Genomic DNA, 22,565 nt, shown 5'->3' with positions numbered 1-22,565 from the left:
AGTAAAAATTCAGATTTCTCCAAGTATAAACCTCGATAATATTTCGGTAAATTTTCTTAAGCCTCTTATCTGTCTGTTTAAACCATGCTAACGTGAAAAATACATCCAAAATTATGGACCTAAATGATTTGTGTTGTTTGTTTTAACACTTTTTAAATGAATGGGCAACAACTTCAACGAGACGAGAGTTATTTGTATAGTTCTAGTTATATATTTAGAAGATAAGAAAAGGTACAGCTGTTCTAATCTGTTTTCAATAAGTTTTGTCTTTGACGGGCCGCAGATGCCCACACAGGCGAATACATCACTCGGTTTTATAGCCGAAATTAGTATATTTTTGAATTAAGTATATTCCTTTATACATATTTATTTGTTTGTAGGATCAAGAATATGCTGCGGCGCATGCAGCTGCTTTTGGATCAAATGTGTTGCCAACACCAATAAATACAGCATTCACAATACCACCCACAACAATGGCATCATTCACACATGCCGCACAGACTCTGGCTGCTCAAGCCGGTAACAATATAAATTCACATTTGAATGTAAATTCTTCGTCTTCAGTGGGAGGACCATCGGTACCCAATGGCAGTCATAATAGCTTTTCATTTACTTCCCCAACGGCACCCAGTTCAAAAGATGGTAAGTTCATTTTGAGTTACTCAGTTACTACTAAAGTTACTATGAGTCTACAATACTGTATATTAATACTTTTCATAATTAAAATAGACTTGAATACTAATTTCTGTACATTCATAATATGTACATCAAATGAAATACATAACGATTTTTAAACACGATTTTTTATAACGAACATAACTTTTCATAACTTTAATCCTTGGAGCGGAGAGACCCACTGCAGTCATTTGATTGGCAACAAATATATTCCCAAAAATAACCTTTGATATAGAATATTTATGTTTCTATTTTAAAAAATCGAAATAAAATTAAAATTTAAATTTATTTTTATCGAATTGAGCAAAATTAAAAAAAAAACTGTTTCAAAAATTTATATCTATATATTATATATCTGAACATAAAAAGGACATGCATTCACAATAAAAATATTTATAGATATTTAAAAATGGTATTAAAAATACGCTCAGGATCATTAGTAAGTAAGAAATATAAAATCTAACGTCTCACAGTGGCGCCCGTAGAACACGTGAGGTTGCAAAAATCAAAAATTTCACGTGTCATTAAAAAATATTGAATATACCTATTTTACAGTAAATCCAGCGATTTACAATATGCTACTCTTATTACAATCAGATTTTTGATTCAGAAGATATAGCACTTCAAAGTTGACAGATTTTCAGTTTTCAAAAAACAGGCCATTTTATATAATTTGGTAACGGATCGTCATTATTTTTGATTCTATTGATGGATCTATTTATTGAGAAAAGAATAAAAAAAATTGTACTGTTTGCTTTGTATTTGTCCAGGTAAATCGATATTTACCAACTATCCATTTTTTCATTATTTCTCAACATTTCCATATTTGTCATGTTTCCAAAATAAGTTCTTTGAATATTCCTTTACCTAATGCAAAAATTTCCAGCTGCCCGTCCTTGCCCCAATTTTTACTAGAGGTAAAATTTTTAAAAAATGACATATATCCGTGAAAAACCAACCAAAGAAATTTTTTTAAAAAAAAATTTTTTTTTTTATCTTTTCTGGAATAATTTTAAATCATAAAAGCCTTTAAAAATAAATTTAAAAAAATATTTAATTTTACTTCCCATAAAATTTATTTTTCCACAAATTTAAACTTTGCTAACCCATAAGTAGGCTCCTGAAAAGCGTAGAACCATTCTCAAACACTCATTTCATAGACCAATCAATTATCTATCACATGCTTTTTAAATTTTTTGATTATCTCATTTGGTTCAAAAGTTATGATTTTTGCAACGAAAAAACTCAATTGGCGCCACTGAGCGTATGTCTGCCAGTCTGTAACTTTTTTGTTCAAAATACAGATGGCAATTTTGGAGATAAATTAATTCAATTTGGCATATGTACATATTTTGGTATAAAAATGAAGGTTAAAAAAATTAGTTCGATTCGGTCCATTATTTCACCTAGAACCCTACAAACATGCTCCCTGAATAGCGACACAAACTTAAAAACCTTTTAAATAAATATGTATTGGGTTAAAAATAAATCATAGTAAATATAATGGACCCAAAAATCTTATTACAAAATATGGTGAAGATCGGTCCATAATTGACCCTAGCTCTGGCACCAATATTTTCTACGAATCCTGGCACTATTTACATTTGTAAATACGTTTAATTTCTTATATAAACGATTAATTTCTTTTATAATAATATTGTTAGGGATATTCTATGATCCATTAGGGATACTCAAAGTTTTTGAGTTGATACATTATTGTTGAACGAGTGCGATAAGTGAATAGTGCTAATAGAGCTAGGGTTACCCTAGCCCCCATATTAGGCACACATCTATAAAAGTGCTCGTCGAAACGACGAATGGTTATGTTTAAAGGAGTAAGCTAGTGGTACGATTTTGTTGGTGAATCTTAATGAAGACAGTAGTAAATACTTATTTATAAGAACAAAACTTTTATAGTTCCATCCACTTCGAAAATCTGAATGAAAGTATTAAATTAGCGATGTAGTTAAGATATTCTTAAATATTTCATCCAGTTTAATATTTATTTTTGTTTTTCGTTTTAATTTGTTTTAGTAAATCCTGCCTCGAATTCATCAACATCAAGCGAAACATCAAATTCTTCACAACAGAACAATGGCTGGAGCTTTGAAGAGCAATATAAACAAGTTCGACAGGTAATTTTTTTCATAAATATATTTTTTGTTTTTTTTATAGATATGTTTGCATTTTAATCATTACGTAGGACAAAAGCATGGTATATTGGATGAATTCAACAATTAAGGAACTTCGATTACGAAGTTGTATTTACTTTGGACTGTACTTGGTTTATTGATAATTATTCTTTGTATACATTGTGTTTTAATAAACGTTGCTAAAGATATCGAAACCGGTAATAAATAGAATGCCAACAATTTGTATGGTTCCGTATTTTGGTTTTCTATATCAGAGGTGTTAATTTGTCTGTAGATGCATTCAAATATGTCTAGACTTGTTTCTCCCAGTCACTCACTCGATCATTTTATCTATAATGATCATTATCATCACAACGTACGTACGTACTAAATACTTCTCTCTCTATGTGGTTGTGCTCATGTGAGGGTTTCTACTGCTCATTAAGTTGCATACTATTTTCATGTACTTAAGATTTTAATGAAGCTGCTCAATCAAAACTTGTAGCAATTAACAAACAAGTCGACTCATCTCTCCATACTCTACTCGTAGAGATAATGTTATTTTTACCACAAGTGCGAGTTGAAATGTGAAATTCTTGTGAAGTGTGAATTTTTAAAAGGGGTTGTAAACCTTTAAAGATCAGGAGTTTAAATACTTGTTTGTGTCTTATTTTTATCTTTCTCTTCAATTTAAATGAAGTAGTACCTAAATGTTCACATAAAATATACCAAATATTAGAGTTTTTGTAGCCATTATCATTATTTAAGACAATTGCTAATATTTCGTGTTAAGAAAGTTCCATTCAAGTGTGTAAATGGTTTGTTTCTTTTAAAAAAAAATTAATCCTCGAAACTTGATTTATTACATTTTTTTTTTTAACATTAAATAAAAATAAGAATATGATGAATTTTGTTTCAAATTTTAAATTGTAGGAAATTTGATAAATGCTGTTGCAGATCATTTAAAAACTTCTTAACACATACGATATATTACAACAAGCGATTTTCAATATTAAAAGTATCATCGAGCAATATGAATTTTTAGGCGATCAGAATATTATCTGAAAATAAGAGAGAATGTGCTACAATGACCACCAATGGTGTCAAGCATTTTATCATAAAATATATATGACTATATTATAGATTTAGTCTATATTCTCAAAAATAATCCCCTTTTTTCTGTAACATAATTTAAAATAAAATAAGAAAAATTTATAAATATGTGTTTTTATATTCATTTTTAAATGTTTTTAATTAATACGTTTACGTTTTAACATTAATTCATGGCTATGAAATTTATTGTACTTGTACGGCCTGCTCGTTTGCCTTTCGCATGTAAGTACTTGAAGAGTGTGAACTGAAACAGCTTACGGGCATTAAGGCACCGTAAAGTGTTAAAACTACGATTGTACGGGTATAAATTTACAAATTGCAAGTTTACCAACCAACAAAGCCCATCAACGATTTACTCGCTCACATGGATATGGACATGAACATACATAAATGTAGTTACACAAATGATACATTGTCCATGTATTGATGAGACTCCAAAATGAGCATATCATATGCTCATTTTGGTTGCAACCACTAATAAAAGTACACTTCCACTTGCGTATATACGCGCATGTATGCGCAGCAGTGGTCACAAAAATAGCCGGCAAAACAAGCTGCAATTTTCAATATTTTTAAATGAAACCTCGAAATACTCACGAAAGAGTGATTTATTAAAATCGGATCCAATATGTAGTAGCCACGTTAACACCAAGTTATGTTTTCATAACTGAGTTTTGAAGACGTTATGATGTCCAACTGAATATCAACCCAACCAAAACTATTTACCAGACATAGAATAAAATTACCTTTAAGTAAGTTGTAGACAGATTTTAATTATTTAGAGATTTTTTTTGTTTGATTTTTTGCGCCTAGAAACGCTTAGAAAAAATTAACAACGCACAGTGGTATAGAAAAAATAGAGGGAAATAAATATGTAACTTCTAAATGGTAAGTCCGATTTGAATGAAATTTCACATGCACAAATAATAAGTGTTGTCAAGTTTAAGTTCTGAACTTGGAACTCATAGGCCCACTAGAGCCGCGACCAAGGGTCCTCAAAGTAGGACACCTCGGGTATGTTACATTTTTAAAACGATCCTATATCTTCGTTTGTGTTCCGATTTCTGAACGGACCTGGTCCCCTCGGTATCAATAATTTTAAATTTTTTTCATTTAAAATATTTGATGAAAAGTTAGCTTTTCAAAAAGTATAAATTCTTTATACAACCTCTTAGAAATTTTTTGCGATAACTTAAAAAGAAAAATTGGCGGAAAATCCCCTTTTTAAATTGTTTTTTTAAATTCTAATGCATATAACTTTGGACTTCGTCATTATTTTTAAATAATTCTTTTTCTATTTGACATTTGTGTTGTTACTCCAATAAAGGAAAACTGGAGAAAATCGGGAAATATTTGGATCCGCTGTTATCAAAAAACTGGAGTAGGGTGGGTAAAAATGTTGAAAATTTAATTTGCAAATGCGAATAGCTCCTAAGCTATAGTAGATAATTGATGGCTACGGTTTTTTGTAGTGCTCGATGAGGAGATTTTTTGAAATCGGAACACAAACGAAGAAATAGGATCGTTTTAAATATGTAACATACCTATAGGTGTCCTACTTTGAGCACCCTTGGTCGCGCCCCTGATGGGTCCATTAGATCCAACTTCAAAACATAAACTCGACAACACTTCCACTTTGTGAATGTGAAATTTCATTCAAATCGGACTTACCGTTTAGAAGTTACATATTTATTTTCCCTCTATTTTTTTCTATACCACTGTGTAAAGTAGGCATATAACTAATTTTGTTAAAATTTTTGGCATACCACCACGTGATGGCCAATGTTGTATAAGTAATGAAAATCATTTTTTTTATGTCATTTGGAATCAAAAACATCACGCACCTACACCAATTTGTAAAATAAACCAAACTTTTTTTTCTCTGAAAAATTATGTTAGGTTAGGTTATAAAGGCAGCTAGTTATCAACCAGCTCACTTGGGTCCATGAAATTGGTCCCTTTGTGTAAATAATTTCATAATATTTTTTGCAAGTGTGTGGGATACTTCCCTTATTTAAAAATTATCTTTTGAAGTCTGTACGCAGTTATTATTAAAATAAAATATATTGGCCCATAATCATAGTCAAACACTAAAGTCGGTTCTTTTTAAAAACAACTTTAAAATAAAAATCTGCTTTTTATTAATTTGCAACCATAGTCAAAATTAAAGTATGTTTTAAATTGATCCGACTTTAACTGGGTGCTACCGCAAATGTAGAAAATGTTTTCATACAATATACAACAAAAACAGACAAGTGGCAACGATTAAGAGCTGACAACAAAATTAAAAAAATCCAAAAAACGTAAACAATAAAAGTAACCGGGACATTTAAAGAAAGAAAGTTGTTTGTTGTGGAAAAATGGAAAAGATAAGATTAATATCATAATTACGATATTTTGGTACTAATTTTATTGATAACTGTTCAATAATTGCAAAATCTCTACCAATATCTTGTAACTTAAACATTTTTTACTTTGTGACAAACTTGTTTACTCGGCGAAGAACAGCTGATGCTGTTGTTAAACGAGTTAAAAACAACTTCAGCTAGTTATATATTTAGACTTCAGCGTCAGAAGTATACTTTAACTTGTCTATGATAGACCTAAAGTTGAGTTTACTTCTCTTAAAATGTACTTTATTTTTGACTATGATTATGGGCCATTATATTTCATAATAATTGAAAATATTTCATGAAAAACTTTATTGCGTTTGCTGCGTGAACTTTTTTAACAACCGCGAAAAAATAACACCGTGATTTTTTAATGCTCTATTCGACTATGCTATGCCAATTTGCATATTTGCATAAATTGTCAATAGTTATATCGCTACTGTGCAGTGTAGCTTCATTTTCCAATTTTCATGCCGCACAGTGGTATGAGAAAAAAAAGATGGAAATAAATCTGTAACTTCTAAACCCTTGGTCCACTTTGAATGAAATTTCACATGCGCAAAGAGAAAGTGTTGTCGAGTTTAAGTTTTGAATTTGGACCTGATGACCCCTCACGAGCGGGACCAGGGGTCCCTAAAGTAGGACACCTCGGGTATGTTCAATTTTAAAAATGATCCTATTTCTTCGTTTGTGTTCCGATTTCAAAATATTTAGACATATAGAATCTTCTCATCGAGCACTACATAAAACCTTATCAATTATCTTTTATAGCTTAGGAGATATTCGCATTTGAAAATTAAATTTTCAACATTTTTACCCACCCTAATCCAGTTTTTTGATGACCGCGGTTCCAAATATTTCCCGGTTTTCTCCACTTTTTTTATAGGATTAACAACAGATGTATATATCAAATAATTTCCATGCATTTCAATTTAAAAAAATAAAAAAGGCGATTTTTCGTTATTTTTTGGGGAAAAAAGTACTTTTATTCTTTTTAAGTTATCTAAAAAATTTCTAAGAGGATGTATAATGAATTTGTACTTTTTGAAAAGTACAAATATTTTAAATGAAAAAAAGTTATAATTTTTGATACCGAGGGGATCAGGTCCATTCAAAAAATGCCTATTTTTTATGTAAAATTCAACTTTAGAGCAAAAATTCTCAAATCGCATAGTCGATATCAAATTATAATAATCTATTTTAGATGGCCCAATAATTATTTTGTAAAGGGTTCCGATAACCCGGCCCCTGGTATGGATATTATAGCCAAAAAACGAAAAAATCCAATTTTTTGAATTTTTTTAATACTTTTTTGGGAATTACGGGATTCCTGATTACAAATTTCAAAATTTGTTTTCATTTTTTCATTTTCAATATAAGGAGTGAGATCGAAAAATTCTTAACACACGTTTTTCATTACATTTTTTAACCCAAGTATTATTTGAATTTTTTTTTGATCAAGTTACCTTTGAAAAACATGTCAGTTATTATGTGTAATGTCAATTATATTAATTTTTTTGTTAATCTGATTAAAATGAGTGACCAGAAAAAAGTGCGTACTGAAATTATTAAATATTTTCAACAAAACCCAACTTGGTCTTACAAAAAGTTGGCCAAGCATACAAAGGTCTGCCGTCAAACTGTTTCCAATGTTATTAAACAGTACCGGGAGAACTTGTCAGTTGATAGAAAAGCTGGTTCAGGTAGAAGGAATGGTCCACATGATGTTTCTAAAGCCAAAAAAATAGAACGCATTTTCAAAAGAGCTCCCAACACATCCGGTAGGAAAGCAGCCCGGTTAGCTCAGTGCTCGGACTATTTGGTACGAAAAGTTAAAGCTAATGCAGGTTTAAAAACATACAAGGCTCAAAAAGTTCCTGACAGGAACGCTACTAAAAATTTAGAGGCCAAAAACAGAGCACGGAAATTGAAGTCAAGTTTTATAAAAAAATATTCTTGCTGCATAATGGATGACGAAACGTATGTTCTGGCAGATTTTTCGCAACTTCCAGGTCAAAAATTTTATGTTGCTGATGCTCGAGGGAATGTTGAAGAAAAGTTTAGGACCCAAAAGCAGACAAAATTTCCCAGAAAGTTCTTGGTATGGCAAGCAATATGCAGTTGCGGCAAAAGAAGCCACTCATTTGTTACAACGGGCTCTATAAATACCGAAATTTACATCAAGGAATGTTTACAAAAAAGGCTGCTTCCATTCATAAGACTTCATAATGTGTCCACTTATTTTTGGCCTGACTTGGCATCCTGTCACTATGGCAAACAAGCCCTTGAGTGGTACAAGAACAATAATGTGGTATTTGTACCAAGAGAGGCAAATCCTCCAAACTGCCCGGAGCTAAGGCCAGTGGAGAGATATTGGGCTCTTGTTAAAAGAGAATTGAAGAGTACAAAAAAGGTGTCCAAAAGTGTGGTAGATTTTAAACGGAGATGGACTACATGTTCGAGCAAAGTGACAGAAAGCACTATAAAAACGTTAATGGAAGGGTTTCCGAAAAAGGTTCAAAATTTCATCACTAGTGATTAAAACTATAAAAATAATTTTTTTTGTAAATTGTAATAATAATTTCAATCAAATAAAAAAAAAATTAAAGCTGTAAGTTTAGTGGTTTCTTTTTTATAAACATATATGTATGTTAAGAATTTTTCGATCTCACTCCTTAAGTGTAAAATTTCATTACAAAATATTCATACATAAAAATTTTATTTCAATTTGAAAAATTTGTATCTATGCCAAAACTTATTAAAAAGCATTTCTTGTCATATTTTTCAAAAAAGTATTCCATGAATTTGTTCACTGTCAAAAGTTATATACATTATTGGAAAGTAGACAAAATCTTCTATCCATTGATATATACATGTCTACATTATGTCTTTTAGGTTTCAAATTAATTAGGGAAAACTTAAAAACTCGACAACATTTCCTCTTTGTGAAATTTCGTTTAAATTGGACTAAGGGTTTAGAAGTTACAGATTTATTTCCCTTTTTTTTCTCATACCACTGCGCATAGGTCTGGCGAGCCACTTTTTTTGGCCAAAACTAAAATATTCACTTATATATGAATTCAAATAAAAGATACAATTAATAACAAAAAACATAAATTTTATTAAGTTTTTAATAATTTAATTTTTTTCTTGTTTTTGACTTCCACTCTGCCAAACTCTGAGTAAATCATAATTTTTGAAGCAAAAGTTTCCTGAAACAAAATTTAATTTCTTTAAAATAAGCAAAAACTAGCAGAAAGTTATTGATGATTCGTAAGAACATAATATCACTGTAATTTTGTGCGTTTTTGGTTCGTTGAAATCGGTTGAAATTATGTAGTATTATACTATTTTTTTTTTTTTTTTGAATTTCATTTGGTTTTTAAGGGCGAGCCCAGGTGGCTTACTAGCATAGTGTTATTAATTTCAGCACAACTGTGTGTATCTTCTATAGGTACATGTGTATCCAGCCATACATACATATTTACGTAAACACCTAAAGTTACAAATATGTATGTAATAAATGTATCTTACTCTCAATTGTCTTAAACAAATTAAAACGTTTTATTCATGGTCAGGATGTGGATGTATTATGTGTGCCTGTTTGTATATGGTATTATTGTTGCTTTTGTTAATTTAGTTAAATAATTTGTAGATTGAAAGGAATGTAGATACTTACACATCTAGAGTTATAATTACATATGGGCATTTCCATATCATCGTTCATGACTTTTGTACGACTATAGAGGGGAATAGCTAAAATAAGAGTAATTCAGATTCTACTATATTCAAAAAAATAAGTAGAATCGAAACATTATTATCCAAAATATCGAGTGAAATATGGGTTTTCGTAGCTTTAAAATTATGCGAAAATCTACGAATCGTAGGAGGTTTTTTTGTTCTATTAATTTCTTAAAATAAACCAAATATCTTTCCTTTGCAACCCGTCATATTTAAATAAAAATAATCTTTGGATGCTTTTATAATGAATAAAATTTAATATCGTTCGTAAAATACCGTACACAACATAGTATAGTAATAAAATATATATTTTAATATAATAATTATTTATGCTTAAGGTCTTTTTTATAAAAATATTTAATTTTTATTTCAATATTCCGCTACATCAATGTGTAGCGAAATATTGAAATAAAAATTGAATATTTTTATAAAAAAGACCTTAAGCATAAATAATTATTATATTAAAATAAATTTAAAAGGTCAAATAAAATTAAATAACTAAAATATATATTCTGTAAATATATGAAAAACTAAAAAAACAAATAAAAAATATATATATATATTCTTACTACATAGAAATTGGCACCTAGTTTTCGCCGTTAACCCAGCCTATTACATACTGAAGATAGTCAGTTTAAACTGTTGCTATTCAACTCATCTTGAAAAAAGTTTCAGGGGTTTTTATTTTTTTTTAGTCTAGATTGACATGTTCATGGAATTGCCCATATGTACATCGGTGTTAAATATTTTGTAATTGTTTTTATTTTGATTCGGTTTGATTGTGTTTGTGTGAATTTTGTTGTTTTAATTTTATTTGCCATAAAGTTGCATTCGTTCTACGCTTTAATAAATATTGACCCTGATGAATCCTGTGCGTTAATTCGTTTTTAACGAAAATTTAACTTTTTTTGTTATTTTTGTACTCGTACACACGCACGTACACCAACGCACAAATAAGTATGAAACTAAAGCATTGAATTTATAGTTTCTTTTAAAAGTTTGCCGCTAAATTGATTTATACTATTTGTCTGGTCATTGGCATAATCCTGAGCAAAGTCCTAAAACCCACCTTAACACCTTTTGTGGTGAAATATTGTGGTTCGTCGTCTATTATCTGTTAGAAAGCGACAGAATTTGCTTTGATTTCTGTGTGTCTGCGCGTTTGTGTCAATACTATCTGTCAGTTATACTACGATCATGTAAATACATAAATGGATGTACGTATGTAGATCAGCATCTTTTGGCAAATGTGGGTGTTTCTTTTGTGGCAGTAAAAATATTTGTATTACAACCAGGTAATAACGCGTACAGAGACTGATGCACGTAACATTTAGATCGCTAATATAATTAATCCTTTTAGTAAGAAAAACTAAATGTATTTATGTCCCTACTGATGTGTTTCTACGTTACTTTACCCTGAAATACAATAGAACTTTTTGATATTTTATCAAGGTAGATTTTCTAGGAATGACTACCTGTAGTTTTTTAATTAAATTTACCAGAAATGTTAATCTAAGACTTTCAGATGATTACAAACAAAATTAATTATTATATTTGAAATCGTCTTCATAGTTCTTAACTTCTACACAATATTTTGATTTGCACTAATGTAGATATAGCTGGAATATATTACATTGTTCTCAGACATTTTAATATACTATATAACCCAGTACGAGTACGAACTCAATAGAAATTATTAATTTTGTATTTCACATTTGACCATCTCTACCCAAAAACAAACCTTTTGCCTGTAAAACGACTTCGAATAATTTAAATAATGTTTATACTTCTTTAAATAAATAATTTTATTTGGGAATTTCGGAGTGCAGATCGGTTTATTGTGACAATTGATATAATAGTCCAACTCTGTTAACAGAGTAATAGAAAAAAGAATGAAGTAGAAATACCTGGGATGTGATACTATTTTTTATTTTTGAAATTTGGCAAACACCTCCAAATCTTGAGTTACGGATCAAAAACCACGTTTTCGTACTTTTATGCATTTATGAGCCAGTAGCTTTATTGAATATAAACTGAGTTCGAATGGTATATATGTAATTCTAGTAATCTTGAGAAATCTGTGTATTTCTCCAGCAAACATATATGTATATTACTAGCTGAAACCGGTCCGCGTTGCTGGTCTTTAGAAAACAAATGTTTTATATTAGATCTCGATCTCGATTTTAATACATATACAGTGTCGGACAAAGTCGGTGATCTAACCTTCAATGTTAATACATGTGGTGGCATTTCGTCTGGTTCCAAAGAATTCAAAAATTCAGTAGTATAATTGACGGCTTGTTCTTCGTCCATTACTGTGTATTTGTATTTTATTGTTTCGCCAGGAACTTTCAATTGTATTTGGTCATCGAGCTTGTTTAACATCATAATATTTTGATGCCAAAATTGCACGATCCCACAGCCAATCCGGGAGCGATTGGCTTTTGGTCTTTCGATATACTGTTGAGGTGTCTCTGCAGCTCTCGATGAAGATGCACTGCGATGCATTTGCTGAAGCCGTGATTCTAATTTTTTTCTATTAAAAGTGGAGGCTTATTTAAAATATTAGTTTTTTTAATACTTAGATTTCATATTAAAATTTCTTATTCATGCAACTAATATGCAAGAAAATCAAAAATCTGACTTTAGACTGTTACCCAAAAGGCTTTTCTGAAGATTCCATGAAAATTTCATCAAAATCGGTTCAGCTATTTTTGAGTCCATTTTTATGAAATGGTAGCATTTACTAATGTTAGTTCTTCAAATTTTTCCAACCCACACACACCTGCATGTTCTTATTTATTTGCAAATAAAATATCTAAATTTGTATTGCATACTTTAGGGAGCTTTTTTTATTACAGTTGACTGGGCTAAAAAAAAATCCGAATTTTACCCGGAATTTTTGAATTTTTTTTCTTTACAAACCATCTCTTCAAAATTTCGAATCAAAAATTTCCCAAAAAACGGTCCAGCCGTTTTTGAGTTCATTTCGAACATTTATACATACATACCCACATACAAACATCCATTTTTATATATATATAGAAGATTAATTTTAAAGCTAATCAAACTATCTGAAACGTAGCAATTTTTTTATCGCCAATTTTTTTATCGTATTTGCCCGAAAACCTCTATATGAATTTGTTTCAAACTTGCTTCATATCTTCATTTAATTCTGAAATACTGACTTACAAAAGATATAATTAACTAGCTGTCCCGGCAAAGGTTGTTCTGCCATACCAATTATTTCTAGTGAATATTTTGGTTGTTAAATAAAAAATATCGAAAGTATTCTAAGTGAATTTGGCATTATAGGTGTTTTTGATGCCAAATGAAGAGAAACAAAATTTGTTGGCAAAAAATACTAAAACAAATGGATGATCTAATGATCTAGCGGTATGAAATATACTCTACGACCTATACTCATTGTTCCCAAATATACATACAAAATTTCATAAAAATTGGTTTAGCTGTTTCGGAGGAGTTCAAACTAGGGTTCCTAAATTCCCGGACTTTTTCCATTAGCGGGAGGAAACTAAAAAATCTTTTCATTCCTGGGAATTTCCGGAAAATTTTTAATACTAAATTAAACCAAAATTTTTTTCGAATAAATTGTCTTAGACTTTTACCAGCCTTTTAAAAGAAGTATAAATAAAATAACTATATTTGGTTGTACAATGTTGGTCCAACCTTTTTAAGGGTTTATAATTTAATAGTGGCATTTGATCGGTATTGTCAATTAAAAAACTTAAATTCTTAAGTTGACTATGTCAAATCTATAAAACATGCGTAGTTAGTTTCAAATGAGAAATCAGATTGTTGATAAACAAATTTAAACCACTATTAATTATTCTTATTCCTTTCTCTAAATATAAATATCCTTTAATAATTGCTTTAAGAACATAAAACTTAAATTAAACTTAAATTACATTCGTTCTTAATAACCGAATTTGTCTACGGTGGCTTGAGATGAGTGAAAAAACTGGATTATTTCAACCGTAATGCTTCTTTGTCAGCTGACTATCTGTTGCTAGAACCGAACAAATATATGGATGTAATAGAATAATTCAATTAGCAACTAATTTGGCCATCGCAACGATTCTTAATATTGCAACTTTAAGAAGAAAACTTATAAGGAAATTCCCGACAAAGATTTCCCGAAAATTTACAAAAAAATATTCCTGAAAAATATTGTGAGATTTTTATATATTAGAAAGATATTAGAACTATTAGAAATGTATGATTTTCTCATTTATTACAGAAACTAAATAAATGGACATTATAGTCTTTGCTTCTATGCCCTTTCATATACCCTTTTTCACAATTGGTCACTTGTAAACCTATTTTGAAACTTTGTACATTTGCACATTTGTACATTTACGAATGTATATATAATCGGATCCTTATAGGTAGGGATGTGGATTTAACGATGCCCCTTTTTAGTACACAGATAACCTATGTGGTAACAGTATATGAGTTATATCCATGAAAATTTTGATATTGAAATCGGCCGTATATCACAAATTTCAACAACTGCCCATTTTCGTGCGAAATAATTTCAACGACACTTTTTGATTAACACGTGCCTGATGAAGATACAGGCATAAACAGCTAAGACATTTCTTATATAGTGAAGGGTATATAAGTATTTGCTTAGATTTGTGTTTAAACAAATTTCATTTCTGTTGAAAATTTGATTTACCGAAAGAGCCGAATCCTGTGAACACACAAATTATCTCTTAATACTCAAAATGCCTACAAATTAAATGGAATCAATTTGTTTCACATATGTACTTAATAACTTGCACTGATGTAAATAAATAAGTACAGTTGGCATTTAAAGATTATTAAGAGAATGCTGCCGTTGTTGTTTTTTAGTTAATTTAGTTAATTTAATTGTTTTTGTTTTATTTTTCAGTTAATTTTCACAAACAAGTGTGTGAATGAGTGAGTGAACCGTATAAAATCCACTATTTTGAAGGCGTTACCTAATAATTAATTATTTTGTTTTTAATTTTTTTGTTTGGGTTTTGTTACTCTTTATATTTGCTATTGAAAACTAAATGCTTATGATACATAAATATTCACACACAATTGTAAGATGAACAACGTACAACCGAAATTTTGCTCTAAATATTAAAATATTTAATGATGTTTGATGCGCCCAAAGCTATTTGGGGGTTTTAGTTCGATTATTTCTATATACATATGTACCTATGTATGGATGTATGTATTTATATGATGTATGAGTAAGTTTTCGTCTAATTTATTTGTTGTTGGTCGTCTTAAACAAATAACTTATCAATCAAAATAACAACTATTTTTAAATTAATTAATGATGGCATTTCCTGTGTAAAAATACGACAGGCTGACTGACTGTTTGTCTGTATGTATGTCTATCTGTCTGTTTGACTGTCTATCAATGTATATTTTAGGTTGTAGTCCCGTGAGTTGCTCTCGTATTCAGATTATGAAAATTAATTTGTAAATACATAGTCATACTTGTGCCATATTTAGCCGACTAAATCAACAATATTTCTTGAGTTTTAGTTTCTTCAATTTCATTTGGTAACAATTTAAGAGTTTACAATTAACATGTACAACTATTCTATATCCTGTGCTACACACGGCTTCAGTTTTGGCAACAGAAATTCAATTTCCATATATTTCGTAGATGATTTTTGAAGGAATCATACATAACGTCCGCATTCCTTAAAGAGATTTGTCTCTCTACTTGATATTTTTCTATTTCTGCTATCTTCTTCTAATTGAAGATCTTTTTTCACATTTTTAATTCAATTCTTTATATACATATAATGATATTTGTACAAAGGCGTACATATATATTGTATATGGGGTATTTCATGTCAAGTGAACAACCAACTTTTGAAATCGATTTCGCAAAAAAAGTCAAAAATTTTATGTTTTGAGTTACAAAACATTTATTTGGATAGATATTTAACTCGCATCCCACTAAGCGACCAAATAGGTCTTCAAGGAAAATATCTAAGCTTTCTTTTGAGAAAAAAGAACAAAAATGCCCATTTTGAAAAAAAGTCAAAAAAGTTTTTGCTTCAGAAAAAAAAATCGAAAGATTGAAGAAATAGCTATCTAAACTATTTGGGACACATTTTGCTAAGAACAATAGGTAATAGGTTAAATGGATGAGAAGAAACACCAGTTTGGCCAAAATGTAAAATTTTGACACCCTCTAACTCAGAGAGTTCTTAACCGATGTGGTTGAAAAATTGTGCCTGAATTACTATCCAATATGACTAATCTTGATTCATTTTCATCCCGATCTGAAGTTCACTTGACATGAAATCCCCCACATACAATATTCCATTTCATTCATATTGGAAATGTACGTATTAGATTTAGGAAATATTTGAATCTTAGAATAATTTAGAGCCGATACAACGTTAAGTCATTGACACATTTACCTACATCTTCCTCACGCTGAATATAAATATCTGTACTGCTGATATATATTTTATATTTAAGCCAATTTGTTCTAAAGTAATATGTTTTGAAATGTTAGTGCTCCCGTAAAAAGATACTATAATTGGGGAATGATCAGAAGATAAATCATATCTTCTGATCATTCCAAAGTCTATTGCATAAGGAATTTTTTTAGGATAAGAAGGTCAGTATGTTGGTTGTCCAGGGGACACACAATCCAGGCCATTTTTACGATCAACTAGTGATTTATAAAGCGACCCAGTAGGTGTGTTTGGCATTACAGTCGCCACATGCCAGAAACCGACCTCCTAGCGTGCTAAAGAATTCTTCAAACTTCTCATTGGTCATTGAAAAGAGTGGCGTGCAATATATCGCGCTTATATTTAAATCTCATGTCTGCTTATTCAAATAAATTTCAGGGAAGATGTTGAAAGGCGAATCTGACTGATTTAGATTTTTTGGGAACTACTTAGTCTTCTCCATTTTAGAATATTTCGTAGTTCCGCTGAAAGATATAACTTTCAGTTCTACAGAATGTTTAGGTATAAAAGTGCATGAGTGTGTGTATTGTGCGAGTCCATATTAAAATATCATTAAACAGTAATTACGTACACTCGCATACAAACAAATAAAATGCTAAAAATAATAAAAAATTTAATTTATAAAAAATACTGTGGATTTAGTATGAATATTAAAACATTCGTACGATTACCTATACACACCACGGCAAAAGGAATCCATCCACACATACTACATACAAATGTAGTACTAAAGTATGTGTGTTTATTAAAAATTACTCATTCAGACCAACAAAAGTCAAATTTGGTTGATGTATCTACGAGTATGAATATGAGAAGCATAAAAAAACGGAAAAAATATGTCGGTCGGTCGGTTGGTTCGTTGTTGACTGTTTTCTGTTGCTGCTTGAATAGATTGAATACAACTTGGTTCATATTCATATTCGATACATTGTTGTTGTTGTTTTTTGTCTTATTTTATTGTTACTTTTTTCTTAATATGTTTTTTATTTTATTTTTAAAGTTTAGTAAATTGAATTTTAAATTTCCATTTTTAATCTTAAAGGGTGAAAATACTTACTTACTACATAGACATTGAACATGTCTACTAAATACTCATACATACACTCGATTACACATACATATGTATGTGCATATATATATTTTTACATATATTTTTTTGAATATTTAAATATTTCTTCTTTTCGTTTTCATTAATCAATGTCAATTGTGTGTAGTTTTTTTTTATTTATTTATTTTTTCTTACTTAGTACTCGCACAAAATAATTATATTTTTTCTTTAATTATAGTTCTATAGTTGACTATTAGTTGATTTTCAATTTGAAGTACATAAGTATCTATTATTTTCATTTGGCTTAAATTTAATCAAAATGGAAAAGGCATTCATTACTTTTTCTTTGAATTGTTTAAAACTACATAGACATGTACTTTCAAAATGTAGATACATATTTTAATTGGCTACAATTTAGTTTCTTCAAACAAATTTGAAATTCTTTGTGTGGCTTTTAGAAAGTTTCCCTAAATTTAAGACGATTTACTATTGAATTGTGAGATTTTATATATGTATAACATTTGTTGGCAGTGACTTTACAGAGTCTTACATAAACATGCATTAAACTATGATTTTTAAAAGAATCAAAGTGTTGAAACTGCCCTTACTATGGGTTACATTCGCCTGGGATGTAGGTGGCAATCGACAAGATTTAACGGTTTAGTTATTGTAAAAAGATTTTAAAAAATATCAGGATTTTTATTTACACATTACAACGTAACCGGAATCAATACTAAATACTTGATCAACAAGAGAGTATTAACACAAAATTTGTAAAATTTCACTTTTTGCAAAAAATCAACTAACAACATCAATATCTATCTACTGTAAAAATTTCAACGTATTCCGATTACTCTTTCATCTCGAAAACCGCATTTGAGACCATTTTCGTGGTAGTGTAGTGACTACCTTTATATCAACAAAAATATATTATTTTGAGTTAATGCAAAAGTTGAAATAGAAATGCATCGTACATTTTCATAAAAAAGGTATTATTTTGATTTGAGTCTTAATTCAAGTTAAAAATATTATATTATATAAAAGTACAAGCTGTCCCGGCAAACGTTGTTCTGCCATAGCTCACACAAAGTTTGAAGACTCCCACTATAATAGTACTCCAGATATGCAATAATAAATTTTTACTTTGTATGGGAGGTGCCATGCCCATTGTTCCTATATAGGTCAATTGTGAATCTAAACCATCCAGGGACCCACTCAAACACACACAACAAATTTCATCGAAATCGACCCAGCCGTTAAGGAGGAGTTCAGTTATTAACACACGTACAGAAGAATTACATATAAAGATTATTTAAATTTGGATGTATTTTGAGTTGATACTGTTACCCCCATTTTCTCAATATCTGGTTATAGTTTTTCGTAACGATAAACCTCCAATTAACATTTTTTTTTTATGAGATCTTTCAGTTTATCGTCACGATAAAAAATAACCAGAGATTGAGAAAATGAGGGTTAGTCTGCTTTTACACAGGGCAAGTTTTCGTGTCGCAAGTCTCTTCGATTTACTTTTAAACTTGCTCGTCATTTTACACATAGCCAGCAGGGCTGTCGGATGTGGCGATTTCTCGCCAAACGTGGCGATTTTTCATTGACTTTGGCGACCAAAATTTCCAATTGGCGACGATTTTTAACAAATTATTTGTTTTTCTTGAAGAAATTATTCTTTGATATTTATTAACCCAATAATTTATAATTAAAATTAATGACGTATTATCTGATCATATGGATGCAGGTAGCATACACGATCAAATAGTTTGAACAATATTAATTTTTTCTTCTAAAATATTTAAGCCGTCATTTTTAAATAATAATGGAAATATTGATAACTTAATATGCTCATTAAAATTGGCTATTGGAATTGGAATCTATCGATTTTGGCACAGAATTTGGAACGGAATTACAAAATATAAAAATGGAGGAATATGATATAGAAATTTTAAAAGAAAATTGTTTTGTGTATTTAAAAAACTTTTAAAAGAAATGCTTAAACAATTACCAGAAAATATAACTCTTTTTAAAGTATATAATGAATTTTCAATTCATTCATTAACTTTATTTAAATCCAAAAGTATCTGCAGGGGAATATGAATTGTAATGTTCAAAATTAGCATATATCAATTAAACTTAGATCTTTAAAGGTGAAATTTCAACAAATTTGTTAGATTTTTGGCCACAAGTTTACAATTATTGCGATGCAGCTGGAATTGTTAAAGGCTTAGCATTGGCCGTTCTAAACATGTTAATTTTACCAACCAGCAACGCTTACGTAATAAAATTCAATACGAACTTTTAGATTCATTGATAAGAATAATAAGTTATAGGTATGAACGTTAATAAATTGTGTTGCAATTGATTTCAGCCTCCAGATAAAATGCAGTGATAATGAAACTGCAATTAATTTTTGAAATAAAAAACTTTTGATATCAATTTAATATAAATAACTAATGCACTAGATTTAAACAGAAATAAATTGACTTTATAATTCATAAAATATGTATGTAGAATTCCAAAAAAATTATTTTGGCGACTTTTGGCGATTTTTCATTTAGCTTTTGGCGATGGAGGTAAAACAAATCTGACAACCCTGATAGTCAGTCTGTGTTCAATTTTGTATGTAAAAACCTAATAGACGCCATAGTGAAAATGAGAAAACAAGTGTACTTTTTTCTTCAAGAAAACTGACCCTGTGTAAAAGCTGACTTATGTTGATAAAATAATACAAAAAAAAAATATCGAAAAGTTTCAGAGAATTTAGATTTATTTGCAATAATTCCAAAAATTTAAAAGAAAAACAATGTATATATTTTCAAATGGAATTTGCTTACTATGATGTATTCGTATATTCAAATTATCTTAAAATGTAACCACAAACATTTGACATCTACTGAAAATTTAAACATTTTGAGTCAAAGTCAAAAATCATTTTCGAGTTATTAAAAATTGACCCGACCATTATGTGTTCCCGGTCAGATATAAGGAATAAATTCTACTCGTTTTAGGAAATTTTATACGACAAGTCTACTTTCACATTCTAAATATTCAAAGCTCTGATCTAAATTTATGTTTAAGATGGGTAACATTTAAACAGTCATATCTGCGGACAAAAAAGGAAAATTTTATTTATGCCATTTTTAAAATTTCTAAAGTTATATGCATGAAGAAAAGGTGAACAAAATTAGGTAATTTAATTAAATTAAAATAATTTGTAATGATTTCAGTATTTCAGATGTTGCCAATAATTTGGGCAATATTTTATACTGTTGATCGGTTTTAACTTTAAATGTTTCCAATTTTACATTGAAACTCGGTAGTTCCCGATTGCATATTATAATATTAAGAATTCATTTTATTCCAAATTATTGCCAAAAATTAAATAGCAGCAGGCAAGGAAAAATTGTGAGATTGATTTTGGCATTTATTTTTCGTATATTCTTTAAAGTATTTGTTATATCACAAAATGATTCAAAGTTGTTAAGAAAATGGATCACTTTTTTGTAAAATTTCTTCGATATATAATCCGATATAATGTCGAGAATATGCATGTTTTCCTATGTGGAGTGCAAATCGATAACGAGTCGAAAAGTGGTTATTATTCTGTTTTGTTATAAGGTTTTTGATATTAATAATCAAACAATATATTTTGGAAATCATTAACTTTCAATACCTTTATTATAATGTTGCGTTGTGTTTTCATTCTCAAATCCACAAAACTGTGAGCGCAATTCCGATGCTTGCTGATTGATAATAAATATCACTGACTGAGATTTTCTTTTTAGATATCTTTGATCCATTTATTGGAAAGTGTTTATAAACCAGTTAACTTAAAACCCGGTCTTTCTTCACAATTTTGATACGTTGTGAGCCGGTTAATTTAAAATGTTTGTTTTCGGTTTACTGGTTTAACCGATTTTTATCATTCGGTTAACCGGTTTTTAAAATTTTGCGTGTTTAGTTGAATTCTTTTTATTTATTATCAATGTTTGATTGTCTAAACTGCTGCTTTATCAATACAAATTTTCACGCATTACAATGATTCTAAATATCAGAGAATGATTAGTTAATATACAAACTTTTTCAGAATGAATTTCAACAATTATTCTACCTCTGATGTAATGAAATTCCGTATACTTCAAAAAGTTTTGGCTAAATCTTATTAATGATTCATTCAAAACTGATTTTGCCAAATATTAAATTGACTTTCATTATCTTCTTTCCATAAATTAAACTTGATTAATGTGATTGTTTCCTCCTAGTACTAAATACATTTTTATATTATACCGGGTATTTTATGTTTTCTACATCTAAACATTTATTATTGAAACTTAAAAAAAAATCCTTTCAATGTCGGTTACCCGGTCAAATTGGTCTCTTCGAACATCGTTATCAAACAAATCGATAATTTATAAACACTATTTCTTTAAATTTAATTAGGACAATATGACCAAATAGTAGACCGTGTGAATACCCCAAATGCTGATAAGAAATTGATGATATCGAGCCCTTAGCGCCAAATTATCGTAAGCGACATTTTAATTTTTTTTTTATTGCAAAAATTAAAATTTTATGGACCAACTGATGTTTTCGCTTTCTCAGAATATCAAAATTGTTAATAACTTCAAAATTATAGGGGGTAAGATTTTATCGTAAGTCAATGTTTACATTTTACAGTAAACGAATTTTATCGTAAGCGACACACAGTGGTATAGAAAAAAGAGGATAAATCTGTAACTTCAAAATGGTTAGATTGGTTTGAATGAAATTTCACATGCGCAAAGAAGAAGTGTTCTCGAATTTAAGTAGACCTCATAGGTCTACCATGGGCGCGACCAAGGGTCCTCAAAGTAGGACACCTCGGGTATGTTACATTTTTAAAATGATCCTATTTCTTGGTTTGAGTTCCGATTTCCAAAACATTACACATATAGAATCTTCTCATCGAGCA

General features: G+C 29.6%; 1 protein-coding gene across 1 annotated transcript in view; it reads left to right on the top strand.

Moving 5' to 3' along the window:
• retn (retained) overlaps positions 1–22,565 on the top strand; it is a 104,729-nt gene that overhangs the window by 46,073 nt on the left and 36,091 nt on the right. The window contains exons 4-5 of the mRNA XM_065513357.1: positions 381–642; positions 2,710–2,810. Coding sequence (XP_065369429.1) covers positions 381–642; positions 2,710–2,810 — 363 coding nt within the window. The remainder of the gene's footprint in view (positions 1–380; positions 643–2,709; positions 2,811–22,565) is intronic.

Source organism: Calliphora vicina, chromosome 5, assembly GCF_958450345.1.
Source record: "Calliphora vicina chromosome 5, idCalVici1.1, whole genome shotgun sequence".
Classification (NCBI taxonomy): Eukaryota; Metazoa; Arthropoda; class Insecta; order Diptera; family Calliphoridae; genus Calliphora; species Calliphora vicina.
Note: the sequence above shows the minus strand (reverse complement) of the source record. Positions and strands in the feature narration are given on the sequence as shown.